Genomic DNA, 24,996 nt, shown 5'->3' on the forward strand with positions numbered 1-24,996 from the left:
TTTTTTTACTTAAATGATGAAATCATTCAATTAATTAAGTCTAAACATGAAATTAAATTCTTTTTTATTCAAAAAAGTACAAATAAGCCCTTTATTTTTAAAAACTAACTAAAAACCATAATCAAATTAACACTAATTTAAATTCTTAATTAATTTAACTAAATTTAAATAAATTTTAAAAATATACAATTAATATATGCAAGACATGTAGAATGTTTTAAACAAATTTTCAAACGCAAAAGACGTTAATTTAATTTTTCAGGGTACAATTGAAACACAAAAATGCAAAATAGGGTAAAATTGACAAATTTGCAACGTCAGGGTATGATTGAAAAGGGGCTAAAAGGTCGGGGTTTTTTAAGACATTAGGCCTTAAAAAAACAACAAATTTGCTTTAAATTACATGTAAAAGCTTGAATTTTTATTGAACCTTTAAACTGATATACCTCCTTATAGTCTGGGTTAATTTCATAAAAATTTATGACCTTTACACGAAATTTCCATTTAATGACGACTTTTAAAAGTTGTCATATAAAATCATGAACTTTTATTTTTTTTTTCAAATCTATTTCCAAATTAATTTTTAGTGTATTTTTTCTGACGTGGCAACCGGAATCTGGCTGATTTGAAAAAAATAAAAGGTAAAAATACACCGGAAAATAATCGGTGATAGATTTGAAAAAAATGAAAGGTCATGATTTTATATGGCAACTTTTAAAAGTCGTGATTAAAATAAAACTGTGTAAAATTAGAAATTTTTTTATGAAATTAACCCTTATAGTTTTTTTTTCTTTAGAAACACATTATTGTAGTTTAGTCATTCATTAATTTAAATTTTAACTAATTAAAATTTAAATATGAATTGAACAATTTTAGATAAACAAAAAATAATTTTAATATGATACCTCTTATTGGATTAGATCAATCATATCCATAAAAAAAATTATCATTAAATTATATATGTGATATTTTAATTTTTGTGGTTCAAACTTCAAAAGTTAAAAATGAAAACAAATTGCAAGTTAGCAATGACCACTTTTATTCACTGGACAAAGGTGGGATCCAAAACTAAAACAATATGTTCTACCCGTGGAAAGCATGTTTGAAGATTTTCAAGAACTAAAAAAAAAAATTCAAAAATTAATATTCCCTCCGTCCCAATAGAGTTGTCCACTTTACCTTTATCACACAGTTTAAGAAAAACAATTATTGTTTGTAGATTTTGTGAATTTTTACTTACTTTTCTTGTCATACCCCTATTTAATATAGGGCCCACTTGCAATTTTTTTTCAATTTACTCATTAGTGGATTTTAAATAGGGATAATATAGAAAAATTAAATGTAAAAGTTAGTTACTTTTTGAAAGTGAACAAGTATTTTGTGACAAAAAAATTTCTCAAAGTGGACAACTCTATTGGGACGGAGGGAGTAACTATTACTCATTTATAAATATAACTTTGAAAATTTTGAAGAACAAAAAAAATTATTTGAAATTTTTTTAAAACAATATATCCTAGAGTTGGGCTGTTGACCATTATAATCCGAATTTGTCAGGCATGTAAATTTTCAGGCAGTTCACATTTTGAAGTTTGAAAGTGATCATGGATTTCGGATCATAGGAATGAGTTTCCAAGCAAAAAATATATAACTTGTCGTGTGGCCGTAATTTGTAATATGCATTTGAAAAATAAATATACTCCCTCCGTATTATTTTCTTTTTTCCTTTAGAAATATTTTTTATGTCCATATATTTAAAAATTAAATTACTTTATAACACTTGTCATTTTAAAATATTAAAAAACATTTATTGCAACTTTTTAGAAGTTATATATGGCAGACTAGCAATAAATAACTTAATAAGACTAAGTAGTTTGACTTAAAAATAGTACTCTCTCCGTTCTAATAAAATTGTTTACTTTCACAAGTTTTTATTTTAAACTTTTATCCATTTTTAATAATTAACAATCTTTAGAGTGGGTCTTTCCATATAATTTGATTTAAAACTCACTCATCAACTATCTTTTAATAGTGTTTATTATTATTATTATTATTATTATTATTATTATTATTATTATTATTTATTAAATAAGGCTATACGATTTTCAAAGAAAAGGTACAGTAAAAAGAATTGATCTAAATTTGTAAGCATGTATATTAATATTTTTTTAAATTATGTCAAAAAAACAAAAATAAGAATTCTATTGGGATGAAAAAAATAATAATCAATAAAAATAATTTAATAAATATATACATATATATATATATAATAGTCAAATGTGATAATTAAAAAAATTGATTTTTTGACTACTCGTGTCAAAATTCTTAACCCTAACATGACACGACACAATTACCATGTTAAAATAAACGGGTAACACAATTACACGGCTAACACGACCCACTTAACTTTTAAGAATTTTTTAAACCATGTAAATATAATTTTAACCTCAAATTTATCAATTAATATTCAAACTATAAAATTTTAATAGAATTAATTTTATTTTTATATTAATATAATTAGTTTAATAATTTTATTTTTTATTTTTTATAATTATAACTATTTTATTTCTATATTATTATAAATAATAAAATTTGTAAACGGGTTGGGTGGGTTAGATGGGTTCGTGAGTCAACCCGTGACACGACCCATTTATTTCGTGTCATAAACGGGTTGACACGTTTTCGACACGAACTCGCGAAGCCTCAACCGGGATTCGCCAAATTTACAAATTAGACGAATCGTGTTATCGTGTCATGACCCATTTTGACACCCTAATATATATGATATATACACACACAAAAAGGCTAATAACAATATTATCCACTTCATTAGCATAAAAAATATATTTTTTCTTTATTTGCAATAATTTTCATTAATTGGTGGCTTTTCCTTGGATACTTAATATAATGAAATAAAATTGTTTGCGTGGAAAATTTCCAGACACGCGAATTTTTGAATTTATAATGGGTTATGTATGGAAGTATGCTTTAGACCGAAATTTAGTCAGAAAAGTGTGAAATAAATTAAACTACGCCTAAACTATATTAAATTAATCTGGAAGTTAAGAAATCCAAGCAAGATTAATGAAACTACTCCTAAATTAACCAACCGCGGAGGTTGGGGATAGAAAAGCACAGGGCTTTAAAGTTGTATTTGTTTGATTGATTTGAGTTGTGGCTAATACAAACGTAAAGCTAGCTATTTATAGGAGACAAACACTAAAATGGAAAACCTAGTCTAGTGAGATACAATCTCTAAATAATTAAAATAATAATTAAAAATAAGATAATGACTAAAAAAGATAACTACTAAGCTAAAATAGGAATAAAAGGATAGTTGATGGTTTTTGGGCTCAAAAATTCGAATTAGCCCATATGAGTTCTTTTTTGGGAAAAGTTGAAAAATACTTGATTTTGTTAAAATAATCTCAAAAATACTTATGTTCGTTTTTATTTGCGGACAATACTTACAAAAGAAAATAAATTACACCTAGCACTTGATTTAATAAAAACATTAAACCTAACACTTAAAATCTTATTTCTCTAAACCCTAAACCCTAAATCATGCTAAAGCTTAAACCCTAAACCCTAAACTCCAAACTCTAAACCCTAAAACATGCTAAATCCTAAACCCTAAATTTTAAATCTTAAACCCTAAACCCTAAATCATGCTAAACCCTATATCCTAAATCTTAAACCCTAAACCCTAAATCATACTAAACCCTAACCCTAAAATCATAAACCCTAAACCCCTAAAATCCTAAAATCTAAATTCTAAATCTTAAAAAAATGGAGTTAAATGTTGGATGAATAAAAAAATGATGTTAAATGTTGGACGAAATAAAAAGATTGGATTAAGTGTTGGATGAAATAAAAAGGTGAAATTAAGTGCTGGATGAAATAAAAAGGTGGCATCAAGTGCTAGATGAAATAAAAAGGTGGGATCAAGTGTTGATAGAAAAAAATAAGATGCTCAAATATTTTTGGAATTATTTTTGATAATTAAGTGTTGAGTCTAATTTCCTCTTCTTTTTTGGCCAGTATAAACAAAAATCTTTAGAAATTTTTATTTATTTGTCGCATTCAAAATTAAAAATTTGCCAAATAGGATATATCATGATGTTTGCCTCCATGTAGTACGCAAGGCTCAAAATTTTCAAGTCATTTTTTATCAAATAAGATTTTCAAGTCTAATTTAGAGGTTTATGATGCAGGATTGTCATTCACTTACTATCTCTTATATCTGCTTAATGCTACTTGGTTCTATTCTTTTGAATTACATACATTTGGGATCAGTGGCGGAACTACCTATAGGCTCGGGTAGGCTCTAGCCAGGGCTGATATTCAGAGGTAGATGTATTCCGGTGGAGGTGTGGAGGCTGGATCTGCTACCGCTGCTTGGTTATTTGCAGCACCTGTTTATTAGCCCGGGTTTCATCAAAAGAGACGATTCAGTTCTATTATTTTTTATGTTTGAAACGTTAAACGGCGTCGCTGGCCATCCTCAATAAAAAAAGGGACCAAAAGTCCCCTTATATGTTTCAATTAACGTAAAAGACGGGATTGCCAAAAAAGTTACGGCAGTCTCGTCCTTTTCACAACTCTATAATACTCCCTCTGTCCCATTCTAATTGAGAAAATTCTCATTGCACATTGTTTAAGAAATTTTAGTAACATTACTTTTATATCCTCATATTACATTAAATGTTTCACCATTTTTTATAAAAATACTTTTAAACTGCATTAATTGATGAGCGTAAAAAAAGAAAGTAGTGTGATAAATATTTTATAAATAGAAGTTTTCAAATAGAATGGGACACCTAAAATAGAAAATTTGGTCAATTAGAATGGGATGGAGGGAGTAATATTTTAAACTTTTACTAAACTTTTAAACATAATTGGTCCAACTTTTTCTCTATTCTCTAGAAATTTTTCCTAATTCTTTAATCTAAATATTTACAATTCTATATTTTCTAAAATTAAATTAAAATCTTCAATCAAATATTACTAATTTTATAATTCTTTAATATATTTTCTTTTAAAATTAAACCTCGTCTAATTATGAATTTTATTTTTATATTTTATTTATACACATTAATTTAGTTTATATACTTGTATTATGATTATATTAAATTAATTTAGTGAACATTAATAAAATTAATTACATTACAATAAGTAATTATTTTTTAATTACTATTATTTTACTTTATTTTATGAATAATTGATGAATCTTTTTTAGAAATGTTTCAAGATAAATAAATGAATGAAAACTAATCAAAAATAAATAAATTTAGATTATTAAGAATTTTATTATTAGAGCATAAAAAGTAGTAACTCTTTATTAATGAAGAGGAAAATTAGGCCCTAATTTCCTGACAAAAAAGAACATGTTAAGCCCGAGTTGAAAATAAATCCTGGTTCCACCACTGCTTGGGATTCATGTTTGCCAAGCAACAGGGCAAGAAGTGATACTTTGTTTTGCAATAATTCCTCTTCTTTAGGGTTACAGGAACACGAGAATTATTTTTATAAATTAATAAAAAGAAACTGTCGTCGACATAATTTGCGTCTAAATTTTTTCTTATATGTACAAAGGATGTATCATATATGTATATTTTTATTTGAGTTATATATTTAACGCATTGAATATATAACTTACGGATAGTTGAAATGTATCTATAATATATTTTAAAATAAAAAATATGCCACATGCTTTGTAAATTGTATAAATTATTTATCAATAATACGTATTAAGGATATATTTATCATGTTTTAATGTATATGAAAGATGTATCTAAAAAATACATCTAAAAGACATATATATATATACTAGTTTCGCATTACGTGCTATGCACGTGGCTCGTAACGTAACTCGTCAATGAATATATTAGTAAATTTATTATAATTATATCAATTTTTATTTATTATTAATATTAAATTATTTAAAATTTTTTATAAAAGTAAATATAATATATTCGGTTATTAAATTATTTTCCATACTGAATTTATTCTTCTTTTGGTTTTATAATAACCATAATTAAATAATTAACTTAATTTTATTAATAATATCTTTAAAAATAATTAGATATAAATTTAAATAATATTATATTGATCAAATATGTATTCCTACTAATTTGGAGACAATTTAGTTAGTTTTTACATACTAAAAACTAAATTAGAAATAATTTAGCTACCTATTCTAATTAGGACTTTAAATACAATAGTGATTAATTAAATAACTAATTAGTTAATGACTATAAAACCTTTATTTAGTAGTAAACTGAAAAGGATTATTCAGTAAATTTGCATGTCCCCCCGCCATCCATGCTTTTTTATATAGTATATATATATATATATAATATTCTTTGAGTTGTTTCTGATATGTTTTGATGATGTATATGAGATGTATCTGAAATGTACCGGAAATGTACCGAAAATGTATCTCGAAGGCATTGAGGTACCACCATTAATGGGAAGACGCATATCAATAATATATCTATCATGTATAAATTATATATTAAAAATTTATCTAATAAATAAATCTAAGAAACATGTCAAACACGTTTGATGAATTAATGTATATTTAAAAATGAATGTATTTGAGCTGTAACTGACATGTATCTGAGATGTATAACATATGTATCTGATATGTATTGAAGATGTATCTCGAAGACAGCCACATACTATTAATGAAAATTATTGAAAAAATATATCTCAGGTGCATCTATGAAACACATTTGATACATAATCTTATAATTATTTAAAGTAACATTATAAAAAATGATATATTCACATCTCAAATACATAAATAATACATTTAAAATACATTTAAAATACATATAAAATATAATTTTAATAATACATTAATTTATTATGCATCAAATTAGGATGAGTTTTTCTAATAACAAGAAATTAGCCAAAGTGAATAGATTTTAACTCTTAAAATCTATATAACACAAATACGTATACTGTCTACACCATGCTTTGTATTTTTCGGATTCTTCTCCTCAACAATCCCTAATTTCTTTTGTTCTGCTCACATCGTAACATCAAAATAAGTATTCTCCAAACCACCAAAACATTACAATAATTGACAAGAGAGATAAAAAAAATATAAATCTAAAAAATAAGAGTTGGACTCAATATCATTCAACAAACACTTACAATTATCAGATCAAATATAATCGACATTTGAACAATAGATTTCTGCTTAATTTACCGCAATACATGAGTTTGCTGAGCAAAATGATATTTAATTCATTTATCATAGCAAATTAGCAATGGAGCAGTCTCCTATAAAAAAATTACAAAATTACAACATCCCTTTGTCATTCATGATTGTCATCTATAGCAATTCATTAACTTTTCGCTAAAGATATTGTTGAAATCATAAACTACAAATAAAAATAAACATGTGAGAGAAGTTAGCAAACAATATTATACTACTCCCTCCGTCCCAAATTGATAGGCACTATTCTAAGTTTTTTTGTCCCAAATTATAGGCAGTCATTTATTGCTAAAATGATAAAATTGCATGAATACCCTCATTAACTATATTATATTACATTAAAAAGAGAGCAAACACCACTAAAAGACAAAGTCAACACTGCATTAAATAAGGGTGAGTGTGGTATGTTTTTATGAAATTACTCATTTTACATAGATTTGCTAAATTCCTTAATACTTGTGTTTGTCCTAAACTGTCTATCAATTTTGGAGGGAGGGAGTAATAGATATCACATAATGCATAAAAAATAAACATCTCTTAAATGTTATAAAGATGGCATGAATATTTATAATAATTTGAGAAGTAGTTGCCCATCATCATCAGTTAATTAAGAAAATGCTGATAAAAAATCAAAGATATAGTACAACCAGTGTTTTAAAAACCGGACCGGCCGGTTCGACCGGTTCAACCGTGAACCGGAAGCCAATCCGGTCCAATGCCACTTCAAAACCGAATTTTCGGTTCAACCGCTTAGAACCGGACAAAACCGGAAAACCGTAAAAACCGGTTAACCTTTTAAACCGAGCGGTTCTTACAATACATACATCCAATCTTACTGTCACCCTACAAAAGTTGAAAATATGTCCCTGTTTCTTCATTATACAAGTGATTTTGGAATCAAAATTCAAAAATGGGTAAGAAAATTAAACAAAAACCATATCTTTCACCAAAAAGACATTAACAAATCCCATTTTTAACAAAGAATTCAAAATATAAATGAAATATAATATTACTTACTGATTGATTGTCACGACCCATTTTCATGAATCGCGACCGGCGCTAGGGTATGGGTATGGTTGTACCGAAACCCGTAGCTAGCCTTGCGGATAACATACATTAATCGTTTACAATATTGTACCTGCTTAAAACCACCTGCTCGGGGCAACCGAGACTCCAACCTAGTCTAGCAGTTTATATGTACAACACGTATATAATAAATGCTCGATCAACTCCGAGTCTCTAACATGGCATAAATATTAAAATAACATAAGTTAATATAGTAATGCCAATCAACAAATAATCTAATTGAATTAATATGACAACAAGTACTACACAACTAAGACTTCTAATTTCTACTGCGGTCTAAGAGTAAAATCACTTCAATAACTTTAATAAAATAAAGTAAGACCTCCGAGGAAATAAAGAATCGGAGACCAGTTGACTCGCTCAAATCATAACCCTGGAAAAATTGGGAAAAACAACGGGGTCAGATATACTGAGATGAGTTCATACAACTATTTACATTTATTAAGTGAAAACCTTTAAAAACATTAAAACATTTTTAAAGCAATTTATCATTATGGATAAGCATTGAAACCCTAAACCACAAATAATCTAAATTCAGTTGTCGTGTCGGTGAGACGTATCTCCATAACCGATCCCCGACTGTCACTCAAATAAACACGTGAGTCCCAGGAGACGTATCTTCCACCGGCGCCCTCACTAAGGCGAGACGTATCTCAAACCTACCTCAATACCATATGATCATATACCGGTGCGCACGCAGTCTCGATGATGCCCATCGAGTAGCCCGTTCCAATTCAGATCCATAATGTCGAAAACAGTTCGAAAGCTGTATATACAATATATCTATATATGCAAAAATACAATTTACTTAATAAAGCGGTAAATAGCGATATAAACTCACTGCTTGCTAATCCACGTGATAACTCCTGGCAAGCAGTCTAAACTCGGTTCGCCTCAAAAGCATGAACGGTCGACGGGTCTAGATAAGGTATAAATAACAATTAAAAACAGACTCTAGCTCTAGAGAGTACTAGACACCATATAGGACTAGCACAAACGACAAGTCAATGTACACTCAAGTCAGAGTAATCACACGGAGTAAACGCAATACTCAAATAAATTATAATGCCATAAACAATTCCAGGCTATTGAGTTCCCGCTTAAAAATCCGTTTCAGAAAATATTATTTAAATGATATTTAAATAATAAAATAAATCAATTTTCAAATATTGGTTAGCCGAGTTACCGATAACTACCAAGCTACCTCACATGTCGGGTGACCCAAGTCAAACCCCACCCAAATATTTTATCAAAAATATAAACCATAGTTTATAATTTCAAGAATAATAATTTTGATAAAATAAAGAATCATAATAAAAACGAAACTCAATAGCTTAAAATACAAGTAATTAATAGTTATCGTAGATTACTTAACTAAAATAAGTTAAGAGAAATATTTAAAAGTTAAAACGTCAAATTGGCAAGCCAATTCAATAATTCTAAAATAATAATTACCCGAGTAATTATAATGATATTTTATAAAATAATTATTATTTTTCGATTAAATTTACCAAAACACTTTAAATTATAAACAAACTAACAAATTAAAAATCAAAACGATATTCTACGGTTTGATTTCAAATCGGAAAAATCAAAGCAAACCCTTTGATTAGTTATGATAAAACAATCAAACATTAAATAATTGAAATCATCAAACTAATATAAAACAACCCATTATCAATGCTAACCAATCACAACGTGAGCAACAATTTAATATTTTATGACTTATCAAGTCAACCACACACCTAGCAAACTAAAATCTAACTATTTGAAAATGATATAACCTGCCAATAATCATTCTCTTAAGAATGAAACCTAGCAATCATTATACTGCCCAAACCCATATCAAAATAATAACCTTAACCCATTTATGAAGACCCAAGTCTCACAACCTAGTTCATTATCAAACAAGAACAAAATAATTACCGAACTCATTAACATAACACAATAGTATAAGCCATAACATAATCATTAAACTGGCAGTAAACAAGACATCACGCAGACTTAACTACCCGACTCATTGACAAGAAATAGAAGCAAAAAGGCAGCCACAAGTTCAGAAATATAATCCAGAGAACAACAACAATTAGTTCATGAGCACGGCAAAACTGAAACGGCAACGAACGGAGGGAAGTTTACGTACCTTTCTCGATTCCAACACGTAACGACTATAGATAATGAAGAATATAGATGTAACCAACAAAACCCGCTTTAGTTTGATGCTAAACGATGGAGATTTGAGTTAGAAACGGCAAAAGCGATATCGAACGGAATATCGAGAAAAGTGACGTTAATCTTACCGGATTGAGGATGAAGGAAGGGAATGGTGAAGACGATATCTCAGAATGGTTAATAGCGTATGACGGCTAGGGTTTCATAATAGAAAAACGAAAAAAATAGATTTTAAAATAATGAATAAGAGAAATAGATAGAAACGTATATAAGGAGATGGTTTGCTGCAATATTTATGAAACATGAATATGACTTTTATATTACACAAACAATGGGCTTTCTTTCTTAATGGGCCACGTTAATCAATAAGGAAAGGAATGCATGGGCTTCCTTTTTGCATGGAAATTATTCATTTACTTACTTTTTTTTTTCTTTTGAAATCTAATAATACAAACAAAACATGAATCGAATTACGACTAAATCAGCGATCGACTCAAATAAAATTAAATAAAAATATTTAATAATAATAATAATAAATTACCTAAAGTTTGACAGAATGCAAAAATTATAATTAAATTTTAAAAACAATAATTTAAAATACGGGATATTACATTCTTCCCAACTTATTAAAAATTCGTCCTCGAATTTAGAACGCAAAAACGACTAACGTAATACACAACATACATGACATACAAAACGCACATAACCAACGTAAAACTCATGAACGAGATACCCAAGGTAATTAAGGACAACAATAATAATAATTCTGCGTAGCAAACTCCGCCTCTTAAGAACATTCCTCAAACAAGTACCCAATAAAACCAAAACCATACAGCAGTTAAGCCCTATCGAGTTCCATTTGAAAACATAATCCTGAAATCTTTTCAAACCATTTGGTAAAACAACTTAAAAGAAAACAAAATGGTACTTAGCCGAGTTAACCAAGACTTTCAAGCTTAAATCACGTGTCGGGCGACCCAAGTCAAACCCGAACCAAAGAAACCTCAATATAAACCAATGTTTAAAATCTGAAAATTCATTTGATAAAACAACATGAAGTTTGAAAAGCAACAGAACTCAACATTACTTAACTAGTCAACAATTAACAACACGCACACAGAGTATTCGATAAAATACAGAATAACAAACATGCTAAAAATGGCACCACAAGCCACAACATAGTAATTTCGTGCTTAACGACTTAAGCACTTGCGTAAGCAAAACTCAACTGGTTGTTCCTCGAACAAAACTCAATACCACAACTCAAACACTAAACAATTTTAGATGGTCACAAAAAGTATCAACACTAACTTTCACTTGACATAAACGATATCGCCATATCTAGTTGAATTCAAACGAGGAAAACAAACTCTCCTACAAAAATTTTGACTGAAAAGCTTAAATTAATCTAGAACAAAACCTCGAATCTCTTGCAATGATAACTCTAAACAAAATTTTCACTCGGGAAGGTCAACACAAGACGAAACATGCCAAAAATATATGTGATATTACATTCTCCCCAACCTATGAAAAACTCGACCTCGAATTTTAAATCTGAAACAGACTCGCTGTTTAAACGGTCACAACACACTTATGCGCAAAATTCTGATTCTAACAACTTAGTGCCCCAACGATCACTCAATCAACATAATGTGAATAATCAACAATTATCCAATTGAGAGTCACAAATACTCTTTAACAAGTTGGCTTCCAAAACTAACTTAAATCTATAAGATTACTAACTCCACATTATCAAAGTGCAAGAACAAGCTCTAAGCTCAACTATAGTTCTTACAATTTCAAACTCTTTCGTTTCATACAGGGTATTAAAAACACAAGCTAATAAAATCTTGCGTTTTACAACACCTACTCACTTATCCACTTAAAACAACCACTATTTGAATCATTTGGTCCAACAATTAACACCAATTTCGATAATACCATTAACTTCGTGAATCATAAACACAAAACTCTTACCGTCATTTCAAAGAATATGTAAACTTAACTCAATGATAATAGAATCTCCAGATTAGCAAGATAATCTCAATCCTAGTTATTCCTCAAATCATTCAAAAATAAAATAGGTCATAATAATCTAAGTATCTAATCATCAACTTACATCCTAACTATGTCTCACAAACTTAACTTTATTCCATACAAAAAAAATTAACATTCGAACAAAATGATATTAAAACTCTCAGCAATTAAACCCTCAATCTACAGTGTCGACCAACCAACTTTATTGTCGAAACTCACCAAACACAATCATCAGATTTTTTTTAAATCAACTTGCTCATATACCCAAATCAAATCTAAATTCTCAGAATTATTCGATCGATTGACTATAACCTCGTATACAACAAGAAATCAATACGACTAATTTACCCGACCGGATTGTTAGTTATGCTCAAAACCAACCTATGGAAGTATAATTTTTTTTTTCAAAACATTTTATATTTAAAATTTTCCACCTCTCTTTTAAAATACTTAACATTTTACACCTTCGTTTAATATATCAAAATCGAAGTACCTTTACCATTGGAAAACCATCAGTCTTGTAAACCTCTGAATTTTTTTAAAAAATATTTGCATTTTTAAATTCGCATATTTTCCTTATTTTTAAATAAGTTTGCAGTTTGTGAAACTGTTCAGCTGATAAAATTTATATGATCTGTAAATCAAACTTGCTAAAATAATTTATCCTTTATCGTAAATAATCAAGCCATGGAAAAAAAATCATCTGATTCAAAATACACATTGAAGTTTCAAAACATCCAAAATTTAAGTCGCTCTTAAACAAAAACACGATTTGAAGAAATCGTTCAATCGAAAAAAAATTTATTCCCTTTTTAAATCAAAATTGATAAAAAAAAAAAAAAATTAGGACGTTAAGATTTAGCAATGCAAACCTCTTTATTTACGAAAACACCTTTATAACAATATACCGAAACATTTGACTAAAAATCGAATCTATATAAACAACTTACTTTAAAAATTTCAGTGTAAAAAGATAAATGGAGCATAACCAAATCCCTTAATCTAACAATCCTCAAATCAAAATTGTAAATTTCCACGAAAGTTTTCTAATCTACATAATTATATACCGCACTTAGAACAACTAAATTCTCGAACGCAACCTTAAGATATTCCTTCAGTTCCATACTTACAATCTATCAATTTATACGATGCCAGCAAAACAATTCAAAACGATATCTACACTAACACTCATAAGTATAAATTAATATCCAATAAAACTCTAGATAAACAGAAATTCAATTCAGAGAAAACAACACATCACATCTATTTATACAAAACTTATCACCATTTCTCACCTCGCATCGTCCAATTTTGACGAAAAACACCAGAGTATTAATAAACTGGTCTATCTTCTCGGGTCAGGATTTCTAATATTTTTTTTTTTTGGGTTATCCGAAATCACCAACAGTTCCAAGGAAAAAGACTTCCCTCAACATTTTCGGTATCGAAACACAAAGATTTCGACCCACAAACAAACACCAAAACCATCAAAACTAAAAATAAAAACAAAGGCAAATGGGGTCTAAACAAAGATCTTACTCACAAATTAAGACCATGCAATAAGGTAAGTCATCCATGACCACTTGAATTAATTCATCTCAAGTGTTACTCTAAACGAAAAGACAAAATAAAAACAATCAGAATAGTTCAACCAAACACGACATTCAGCAAAATCATCCCAACATACTTAAAAGACAAAAATCAAGACATGCTACAACAAGCTTTGAATTTTCGTATCAAAATCAACTTGTAATTATATCATCTTTTAAGAGTACGCTTAAAAATTCATTTGAAATATAAACTAACAAATAAATTTCGAGTTCGTGTCGAGTCCCACATTTTAAAAATCATTTTCCAGAAACATCTTTTATAAAAATAATGGTTAAATTTCATAAACGCCTCAAATTATAAACCATTGAGTTAGCCGAGTAATTACTACTTCCAAGCTCAACTTCTAATTTGGGTGACCCAAGTCAAGCCTGCAATAACCATTTGTAGAACGTATACAACACATTTTTAAATTAAAAAAAACGCAATTTAAATCAAAACCTCGATCTTTTCAACTAGGGAACTCGACAACACCAAAGTAACAACATCAAGTCATCACCCAAGTGAGACATCTGAAAAATTTAATTAAGCTATTCAAAACCATAATTCGAAAAAAATAGCAACCAAGCAATTAAGACCAACAACACCAAAGTGTCGACAAACAACCAAACGATAAACTTTCAAAAGTATTTTAAATCTTTGGTATCACCTTACAAAATAATTTTATTTAAGAAAAATAACTCTTTTGAAATCACCAGTCAAAGTAAATTTGAAATACGAGAAAAATTATTTTAGTGGCTACGTAATGAAAATCACCTTTTAAGTTATCATGCTCAGACTACTCATTTGACTCTTATGTCCAAAATACCAGTTACACCAAAATAATTTTTACTAGAGAATTTCTAAATCAATATGAGGTCAGCAATGTAAAGTCACAAAACGTGATAAACAATTTTGCTATCAAAATCATTTATACCATAAACAAAGCCAAAACCTAACGATTTTTTTTTTTATGTTTTCGGCCAAAGCCAAAACTATTCACCAAATAACCCAGCGTTAATAAACCGTTAAAGGCATAAAATAAAAGTTTATTACCCAATAAAATGCCACATCAACATGATAAGACAAACAACGTCATAGCCAAGTATGAATTTAGACAAATTACCAATCATAAGATTTCCCGAGAAATCAAAAGAAAAATAAAGGATCACTTAAGTGAAATAACATTTATCACATAAAATCTTAGCATAAGATCAAATATGACACGATTGACTCGACACCATCCTATAGGTGTAGGCAGAAAGTTTGAAAACAAAAGATGACGTTTCAAAAGACAAGACACGAATCCTAATTCCGCAGTAGTTCCTAAGACACAAAGACCACTTATCATGCCAAAACAAAAAATACATAACATGCAAAAGGCCTTGGTTTGAAACCAAAGCTCTGATACCAACTTTGTCACGACCCATTTTCATGAATCGCGACCGGCGCTAGGGTATGGGTATGGTTGTACCGAAACCCGTAGCTAGCCTTGCGGATAACATACATTAATCGTTTACAATATTGTACCTGCTTAAAACCACCTGCTCGGGGCAACCGAGACTCCAACCTAGTCTAGCAGTTTATATGTACAACACGTATATAATAAATGCTCGATCAACTCCGAGTCTCTAACATGGCATAAATATTAAAATAACATAAGTTAATATAGTAATGCCAATCAACAAATAATCTAATTGAATTAATATGACAACAAGTACTACACAACTAAGACTTCTAATTTCTACTGCGGTCTAAGAGTAAAATCACTTCAATAACTTTAATAAAATAAAGTAAGACCTCCGAGGAAATAAAGAATCGGAGACCAGTTGACTCGCTCAAATCATAACCCTGGAAAAATTGGGAAAAACAACGGGGTCAGATATACTGAGATGAGTTCATACAACTATTTACATTTATTAAGTGAAAACCTTTAAAAACATTAAAACATTTTTAAAGCAATTTATCATTATGGATAAGCATTGAAACCCTAAACCACAAATAATCTAAATCCAGTTGTCGTGTCGGTGAGACGTATCTCCATAACCGATCCCCGACTGTCACTCAAATAAACACGTGAGTCCCAGGAGACGTATCTTCCACCGGCGCCCTCACTAAGGCGAGACGTATCTCAAACCTACCTCAATACCATATGATCATATACCGGTGCGCACGCAGTCTCGATGATGCCCATCGAGTAGCCCGTTCCAATTCAGATCCATAATGTCGAAAACAGTTCGAAAGCTGTATATACAATATATCTATATATGCAAAAATACAATTTACTTAATAAAGCGGTAAATAGCGATATAAACTCACTGCTTGCTAATCCACGTGATAACTCCTGGCAAGCAGTCTAAACTCGGTTCGCCTCAAAAGCATGAACGGTCGACGGGTCTAGATAAGGTATAAATAACAATTAAAAACAGACTCTAGCTCTAGAGAGTACTAGACACCATATAGGACTAGCACAAACGACAAGTCAATGTACACTCAAGTCAGAGTAATCACACGGAGTAAACGCAATACTCAAATAAATTATAATGCCATAAACAATTCCAGGCTATTGAGTTCCCGCTTAAAAATCCGTTTCAGAAAATATTATTTAAATATTATTTAAATAATAAAATAAATCAATTTTTAAATAGTGGTTAGCCGAGTTACCGATAACTACCAAGCTACCTCACATGTCGGGTGACCCAAGTCAAACCCCACCCAAATATTTTATCAAAAATATAAACCATAGTTTATAATTTCAACAATTATAATTTTGATAAAATAAAGAATCATAATAAAAACGAAACTCAATAGCTTAAAATACAAGTAATTAATAGTTATCGTAGATTACTTAACTAAAATAAGTTAAGAGAAATATTTAAAAGTTAAAACGTCAAATTGGCAAGCCAATTCAATAATTCTAAAATAATAATTACCCGAGTAATTATAATGATATTTTATAAAATAATTATTATTTTTCGATTAAATTTACCAAAACACTTTAAATTATAAACAAACTAACAAATTAAAAATCAAAACGATATTCTACGGTTTGATTTCAAATCGGAAAAATCAAAGCAAACCCTTTGATTAGTTATGATAAAACAATCAAACATTAAATAATTGAAATCATCAAACTAATATAAAACAACCCATTATCAATGCTAACCAATCACAACGTGAGCAACAATTTAATATTTTATGACTTATCAAGTCAACCACACACCTAGCAAACTAAAATCTAACTATTTGAAAATGATATAACCTGCCAATAATCATTCTCTTAAGAATGAAACCTAGCAATCATTATACTGCCCAAACCCATATCAAAATAATAACCTTAACCCATTTATGAAGACCCAAGTCTCACAACCTAGTTCATTATCAAACAAGAACAAAATAATTACCGAACTCATTAACATAACACAATAGTATAAGCCATAACATAATCATTAAACTGGCAGTAAACAAGACATCACGCAGACTTAACTACCCGACTCATTGACAAGAAATAGAAGCAAAAAGGCAGCCACAAGTTCAGAAATATAATCCAGAGAACAACAACAATTAGTTCATGAGCACGGCAAAACTGAAACGGCAACGAACGGAGGGAAGTTTACGTACCTTTCTCGATTCCAACACGTAACGACTATAGATAATGAAGAATATAGATGTAACCAACAAAACCCGCTTTAGTTTGATGCTAAACGATGGAGATTTGAGTTAGAAACGGCAAAAGCGATATCGAACGGAATATCGAGAAAAGTGACGTTAATCTTACCGGATTGAGGATGAAGGAAGGGAATGGTGAAGACGATATCTCAGAATGGTTAATAGCGTATGACGGCTAGGGTTTCATAATAGAAAAACGAAAAAAATAGATTTTAAAATAATGAATAAGAGAAATAGATAGAAACGTATATAAGGAGATGGTTTGCTGCAATATTTATGAAACATGAATATGACTTTTATATTACACAAACAATGGGCTTTCTTTCTTAATGGGCCACGTTAATCAATAAGGAAAGGAATGCATGGGCTTCCTTTTTGCATGGAAATTATTCATTTACTTACTTTTTTTTTTTCTTTTGAAATCTAATAATACAAACAAAACATGAATCGAATTACGACTAAATCAGCGATCGACTCAAATAAAATTAAATAAAAATATTTAATAATAATAATAATAAATTACCTAAAGTTTGACAGAATGCAAAAATTATAATTAAATTTTAAAAACAATAATTTAAAATACGGGATATTACATTGATGATGCCCTTATTATTTTATATGCAATGATAATCGAATTTTAAGTTGATAAAATTGTGTTTTCTATCAATAATTTGAATGTGTCTTATTGTATTTGGAAAGACACAGAAGAGAAGCACAGATAATTGGAAAAGAAAAATATGAGAGGTATAAAAGAGAAACCCTAATTTCACATAAATAAATGACATTTTATCTTGGGCTTTATAAGTGGGCTTCTGCTGGTGGATTTGAAAAATTTATAGAACTTGTAAAATAGAGAAAAACGGCATGTTTGCATGAGCAAGTGTAAAATTCACTAGTTACCTATCCATTTATTACAAACGGTTCGACCGGCGGTTGAACCGGTCGGACCGGTTGGACCTTTAATTTGTGGTTTTACCGGTCCGGTTTTTAAAACACTGAGTACAACTAAATCTAAATGATTATTTAGATAAGATACACAATTTTCAATTATGGCACAATTGAAAAAAGGGTTAATGTAAAAAAAAATCACAAACTTTACACGTTTTCTCATTTTAATCACGCAGTTTAAATTTTCTCATTTTCATGCACGAACTAGCACTTTTTCTCAAATTCATGCACGGTGCTGAGGTGGCAATCATTCATTGGTGTAAAGTGACCTCCACCTCAGCAAATTACACCAATGGAGCCGTGACACCTCAGCACCATACATGAATTTGAAAAAACCATGGCACTAAAATGATATAAAATCATATCTTCAAGGGCATTTCCATAACTTTTCCCAACTCCTCAAATTACTCAGTATTTCACACTCGCCATTATCATCTTCATCATTAATTTCTACAGCTCTTTCTTTATAACTCAACACCACCAAAAAAAATTCATCTATAAACCTTTAAAAAGCTAACAATGGTGAAAAAAAGTAGTATATTTTATACCCAAGAACCCAACCGGTATTTTGACGATAATTTTGATAGTAATTGTTTACTTCTTTTTTTTGCACGGTTTATCCATTTTATAAAAAATAATTTAAATGTTAAGCAAAAATAAAATAAAAACATATTGTTCGAAATTAAAAATTCAGGATAAGAAGAAAAAGAAGTTGATCTAAATAAATTTGAAATCACAGATGTACATGTTAATGGAAGTAAGAAAAAAAAATTAAAGTTTGAAGGTTAAAATAATTGCAGTTAATAAAAGAGAGAAAAGAAATAGTGAGAAATAGAATGGAGAAGAAAGCAACAAGCTCTACGTGTGTTGTTCTCTTATTTATTTTTTCAATTACGTTGCCACATATAAGGATAAGATGAAGTATATATTTAGTGTAAATAACTACCGTTATTAGCTTATTAATGCAAACAAAAACATAGTATTAATGAAAATAAATAGGCTATTTAGCATTTTTGTAATAAAGACCGCATATAGTCCAATTATGTAATTTTTCCTTTAGTTCTCTGACATGAAATCTGATATCTTTTGAATCCAAATAAACCATCTCCTTCACTTGAACAGAAGATTTGACCCTTCAGATAACAATGTTTTCTTCCTCAAACAACAAACCAGACCCAGCTTTAATTTTCTTAATAAAAATCTCTTGAATAATTTTTCATCTATTAATTTAGACACTCTTTATAACATTCATGTATTAAAAAAAATCAGTAAACTATTTAAACATGTGTATTGAAATTAAGATGAAGAGTTAGAAGGTTTAGTGTAATGGCTAAGCTTCTCATTTGTACACCTGAGGTCGGGGGTTTATTCCAACTCTCGCATGTCATGGTTTATCTGGTTTAAAATTGTTAATTTTTACCGACTCTCTCTAATAATTAATATGAATTAAGTCTCTCTCTTATAAAAATAAAATAAAGAGTTACTGATAGATGTAACTCATAGGTAGGTAATCATTAAAATAACTGAAAAATGAATTTCGGAGGAATTTTTTTTTATTATTTCAATATACATGAATATGAAAAAAAGTATTTTATTAAAATTCTGCAATGCAACGTGTAAGAAATATAGGATCACTACTTGGCATAATATTTGAGCATATATTTTCAAAGCTCGGCTTTATTATATGTACGGGAAAAGGGTCATTCATGCCTCTAAAGTTTGAGTTCTGGATCAACTAAGTCCTCAACGTCTAGAAAGGTTCACTCATGCCTCTAAAGTTTGCAAAGTCATTTTATTATAAGACCGAACTAAACCGATAAACTATCCTTTTCCAACAATCGAATAAGGAATTCTCTTCATTAATCGGTATCTTATTTGATGAAACTTTCAATGTCAGAGACGGAGAAATAAATCGCCGTCGCCATGGTCTACCATAAAGATTAGCGAAATATTTAGGACCTCACATGACAAATAGGCAGGAGGAGAAACAGGCATGTCCTTCTTGAATGAACTCTCGATGCAATGGCTCAGTGGTAAAATCTGCATCTAAAATACATTCTTGATACATAACAAACTTCAAAAAATACTCATCTTTATTCGACCTGTGTCATTGTTATACTCGTTACAAGAAATTCCTTCATTGACCAGACAAATAAACATACCACTATTATTTCTGGAGCTGTTCTGCTGTAAGAGAAATGAGAGACTGAAGCTTGGTGACAGCGGAGGTCTTATCAGGAGGACATTTTGAAAGGGAAATGTTCAAAGACCAAAGAGCTTCATCAAGCTTCCCCGCAGCTAATGACGCGCATCCAGCTCTATAAGCCTCGTCAGCAATTCGGGCATCATATTGAGGAGAAGCACTTCCATTAGGACTCTTAGTCCTAAACTGGGTTGGAGAATGAGGGTCAAGGAATGCTGTGGCACGAGCGTATTCCAGATCAGCAATGGCTATGTTAATCTCTGCCATCAGAGTTTCTGGAGTCGATGGAATAGTTTTAATTCTATCAAACACAGTCCATGGAGTACTTCGTCCCTTAGAGCTCATCTTCTTCACAAGTTGGGGACTGCTGATGTAGATAGACCTTAACCCTTTATTTGGTTCAATTCTGCTCTAAAATTAATTTCATAACCAACTCTACAAAATAAAAAAAATAATTACAGACTAAATTTCTAAGCAAACCAAATGTAACTGTATTCATTTACAAATGAGTTCCACAAAATTAATGAAATTCATTTCAACCATACATCATTGCAAATAAATATAATCTTTCAAGAAGCATAACTAATCCCAATTAATTAGCACGAAAATGTAAAAAAAATCTTGGACAGTTTAATTAGCAATTGTTGATCCTTATGACTGATAAAACCTTTGATTTTCTCCATTTCTCAATTCTCAAGAATTCGTTAAAAATAAATAAATAAAGAAACCCTTACCTCGAATTGCAGTTCTTGATTTCGTAGCACAACTGTTTTTTCAAGTTCCTCAGTTCTGTTAAATAGTTGTCAACTCAAATCCACAAACAAGGCCGCCTTTTCTTGGTTAATAGTAAGCCCAGCCTGCCAAAGTTATTCTACGAATGTTAATGTGTTCTTTAGCAAAGTTCATTCATTCTTTGCAATGCAAATAGAACAGAACAAAAAATAAAAAAAGCAATAATAAATCAGGCAAACCAATAACAAAACAACAAATTTATCATACCAAAAGTTACAGAGAATTATCAATTGAAACCTTAATGTTGGGATTAATTAATAGACGAACTTGTAAAGAACAAGAACCACAGGAAAGAACAACTGATGCAGGCACAGACAAAGCATCTGTTGCTTCAAATGATATCTTATTTTCATCTCTCAACAATTTAAACCCCATTTTACCCAACTCTAAAGAATCAATTGAAAAAAAATCGCCACACCGGCACTGGTAAAAGAGATCCAACATTTCTCCACTATCTTCCATCATCATATCGTCTAAACCGAGATCTTCAGAAACTCCTGAGTCATTTCTCAATGCTCGTAGCTCGCTATCATAGACTCTGCGTGATCTTTCATTGCCGAGGATGTCCCAAGCTTTCTGCACATTTAAGAATCTTGCTTCTAACTCATACTGGGGATTAGATGTTTGATGTGTATTCTGTTTTAGTTTGTCTGGATGATAATTGAGGATCGCTAATCTGTAGCTTGCGCGGATTTCTTCGTAGCTTGCGTTTTCTTGTATGGAAAGAATGTCATAGTGAGTTTCTTGAATAGAGTTCTTGCAGCCAAGCATAGTTCAGCACTGCTTGTTTCTTTTAGATTAGGTTTACTGCAAAAATGCAAGCAAGAATTTATTTATAAGAAAGATTAACAGTACAGATATGGGGTAATAGGCCTGGGAAGTACCTAACCTTAATTGTATGTTTCAGAATTAATTTTAAATTTCAGTCGGAGGTACTTGATTATTTTCCGGCAAAAACAAGCTGATAAGGCAACTGAAATATTTTACTTCACCAAATCAGACACCACCTCGGAATCCACCTCAACTCACTATGTTAACAAAACAAAAAAACTAGCCTATATGATAAACTAGAGACTGATTAAGAAAATAAAATAAAACACAACTCAAAATGAGAACTTCCAGATTAGAGTTTAAAGCAAACTTTCATATCTAATTACATCATGCAATTAAAATGAAAACGAGAAATTACCAAACCCAATTCTCTAAATCAAAAACAATCAGATTTTACATTCAAACTAACCAAGCATTCGAACTAAGGAGAGCTGCGGTCTCACAAATTGCACAATCAATGAATTTTGACTTAAAATACATTTTTTTCTTCTTTTAGCTGCAATCAATGGTTGCTATTGAAGCTTATAATTTTCACATTGGCAACAGACAATGGCAGTGGAGGTTGTAGTGGAAAGAAAAACAACACTAAACTTTCAATTTGATCGGCAAGAAATATTAAACTATACGCCAAACAATCATAGAAATGAGTATGGGATTCAAATGATATTAAAATGAGTATCTTAATTAAGCTAAAACAGAGCTAGTCATTTACTAATTGCTGATAATTTTATCAACTACAGAGGATAGGAAACACAGCAAAGTAAAGCAAAGGAGGGAAGTGGATACAGAAACCCTACCAATCCTTAAGCTCTGATTTCAGAATCCCTACCACGTTGAAAGTACGCCACTTCTTTAACCTCCTCCGGCCATATATGACAACAGACCACCACCAAACAATGACGTTATAAGAAAGAAGCCGAAACGGGTTTTTGAGTTTCTAAAGGAAACTAAAAAGGGTTTTTTAGACAAATACCTATTAATTACCAAAATAATCTCACAAGCACCTATTGACTAAAATTTGTTGAGATTTACGGTTTGACTAAGATAAGTTGCAAAAATAAACTTTCAGTTGTTTGATCAATTTCTTCCATAAGTACAACATTGATTTATTATCCATGCGCGCAAAAAAAAAGTCCAGGTGGTTTATGGGTTTTCAATGGTTTTATTGGTCAGAGGATTACCAATCGGAGGTGGCGGTGATTTGTTGCAAGGTTAGGAGGTGGAGGTGGTTTATTACCGGTAGAATTTAATTAATCAATTCTATCAACCATCAGTTTCATTTTCTTATTCATATAAATCGGTTCATAGATATACCTTCTAAATTTATTGTTAAGGGCATCTCCAACCCAACTCTAAAAAAGAGTTGGGTCCCACCATTTAGAGTTGGGTAACTCCAACCCAACACTATAAACTCATTTTTTTTAGAGAAATTTAAAAAATATACTCTGATTTTTAAAATATTTGCAAAATTTAGCTCACACTTGAAAAGATAAACAAAATACTCTCTATTTTTTTATTTTTATGGTTTTACTCCAAAATTAATTTTTATTATTTTTTTACTCTTTTAATTTAAAACAAATACTCTACTCCTCTTTTTCCCTTTTCCCTATTTCCTCTATTTCTCTCGCACAATACTTGCAGTTTTTTATTTGTTCAGAGTTTCAAGGAGGCGTCCGCGGAGGCAGTGGAACGGAAAGCAGCGGCAGTGAAACGGGAAGCGGCGCCAGTGAAACGGAAATTGGCGGATGGATAATAATGACGATGTGGAAACTGCTATAGGAATTGGAAAGGCTGAAGATAAAAAAAGTGAAGCAAAAGAATCCGAAGAAACCTAAGGTGACCGCTGCGGAAGCTGCCGCTAAAATTTGATGCCTCAGATCTCGACGCTTTTGACGCTGAAATATCGGTTAGTTTCTTTTGAATTTTCAATCGGAAATCAAGAAGTAATGTTTTTGATTTGGATTTGATATGTTAAGCTTTGTAATTTAGGGATGGATGACTCTTGCGACAGTGTCTCTCGCAACACTAGAGGTGGGATGGATGACTCTTGAAGATGCATGTTGTTTTTAGATTTTTCTTAAAGATGCATCATGTTGTGGATTATGAACCTTGGAGATTTTTAATTTCTTTGTTGATTTGTTGCAGTTTTATTTACAGTAACAAGCAGATCTGCAATTATTTTGGAAATGTTTCCTTCATGGCCAATGAGATTTTAAACACATACCAAGAGTAGTAGTTTCACAGCTTGCCTTCTCAATCTTTAACTCTGCCTTTTATCTTTTGATAATGAGTACTAGATAAACAAATTAAAAAATTCAAGATCTTAACTTTTTACTTCTCTTGGGAAATTTTGTTTATTGAAAAAGTTTCATTTTTTTGGTAGTTTTTGAGTACTCATTTGCAGAACTTGATCAAATTCAATGCCTAATTGAATAATTCAATTTTA

General features: G+C 30.3%; 1 protein-coding gene and 1 long non-coding RNA gene across 6 annotated transcripts; one reads left to right on the forward strand and one right to left on the reverse strand.

Annotated features, from left to right (window-relative positions):
- Positions 1–20,696: 20,696 nt before the first annotated feature.
- On the reverse strand, positions 20,697–23,810 carry LOC126666691 (uncharacterized). 5 transcript variants are annotated; one of them, XM_050359533.2, is made up of 5 exons: positions 23,348–23,810; positions 21,957–22,526; positions 21,662–21,784; positions 20,887–21,362; positions 20,697–20,770 (listed from the first exon to the last, which is right to left on the reverse strand). In XM_050359533.2, exons 2-3 carry the CDS (start codon positions 22,488–22,490, stop codon positions 21,731–21,733), a joined length of 588 nt encoding a protein of 195 aa, XP_050215490.1. In that variant the 5' UTR covers positions 22,491–22,526; positions 23,348–23,810; the 3' UTR covers positions 20,697–20,770; positions 20,887–21,362; positions 21,662–21,730. The 5 variants fall into 5 exon arrangements, with proteins under 5 accessions (XP_050215490.1, XP_050215493.1, XP_050215489.1 ...); XM_050359536.2 differs by lacking the exon at positions 20,697–20,770 and having other exon boundaries at positions 20,800–21,362; positions 21,987–22,526; XM_050359532.2 differs by lacking the exon at positions 20,697–20,770 and having other exon boundaries at positions 20,800–21,362.
- A 284-nt stretch (positions 23,811–24,094) lies between these two features.
- LOC130015190 (uncharacterized) lies at positions 24,095–24,688 on the forward strand. The gene is made up of 2 exons (XR_008790242.1): positions 24,095–24,456; positions 24,540–24,688. It is a non-coding gene; the product is annotated as an uncharacterized LOC130015190 (long non-coding RNA).
- The last annotated feature ends 308 nt before the right edge of the window (positions 24,689–24,996 follow it).

This window comes from Mercurialis annua, linkage group LG2, assembly GCF_937616625.2.
Source record: "Mercurialis annua linkage group LG2, ddMerAnnu1.2, whole genome shotgun sequence".
NCBI lineage: Eukaryota > Viridiplantae > Streptophyta > Magnoliopsida > Malpighiales > Euphorbiaceae > Mercurialis > Mercurialis annua.

Coding starts and splice junctions, on each gene's coding strand:
- LOC126666691 (XM_050359533.2), bottom strand. CDS start 22,490: ATGCTTGGCTGCAAGAACTCTATTCAAGAAACTCACTATGACATTCTT. Junction 21,785..21,956: donor TAATTAATCCCAACATTAAG/GTTTCAATTGAT, acceptor TAACTTTGGCAG/GCTGGGCTTACTATTAACCA.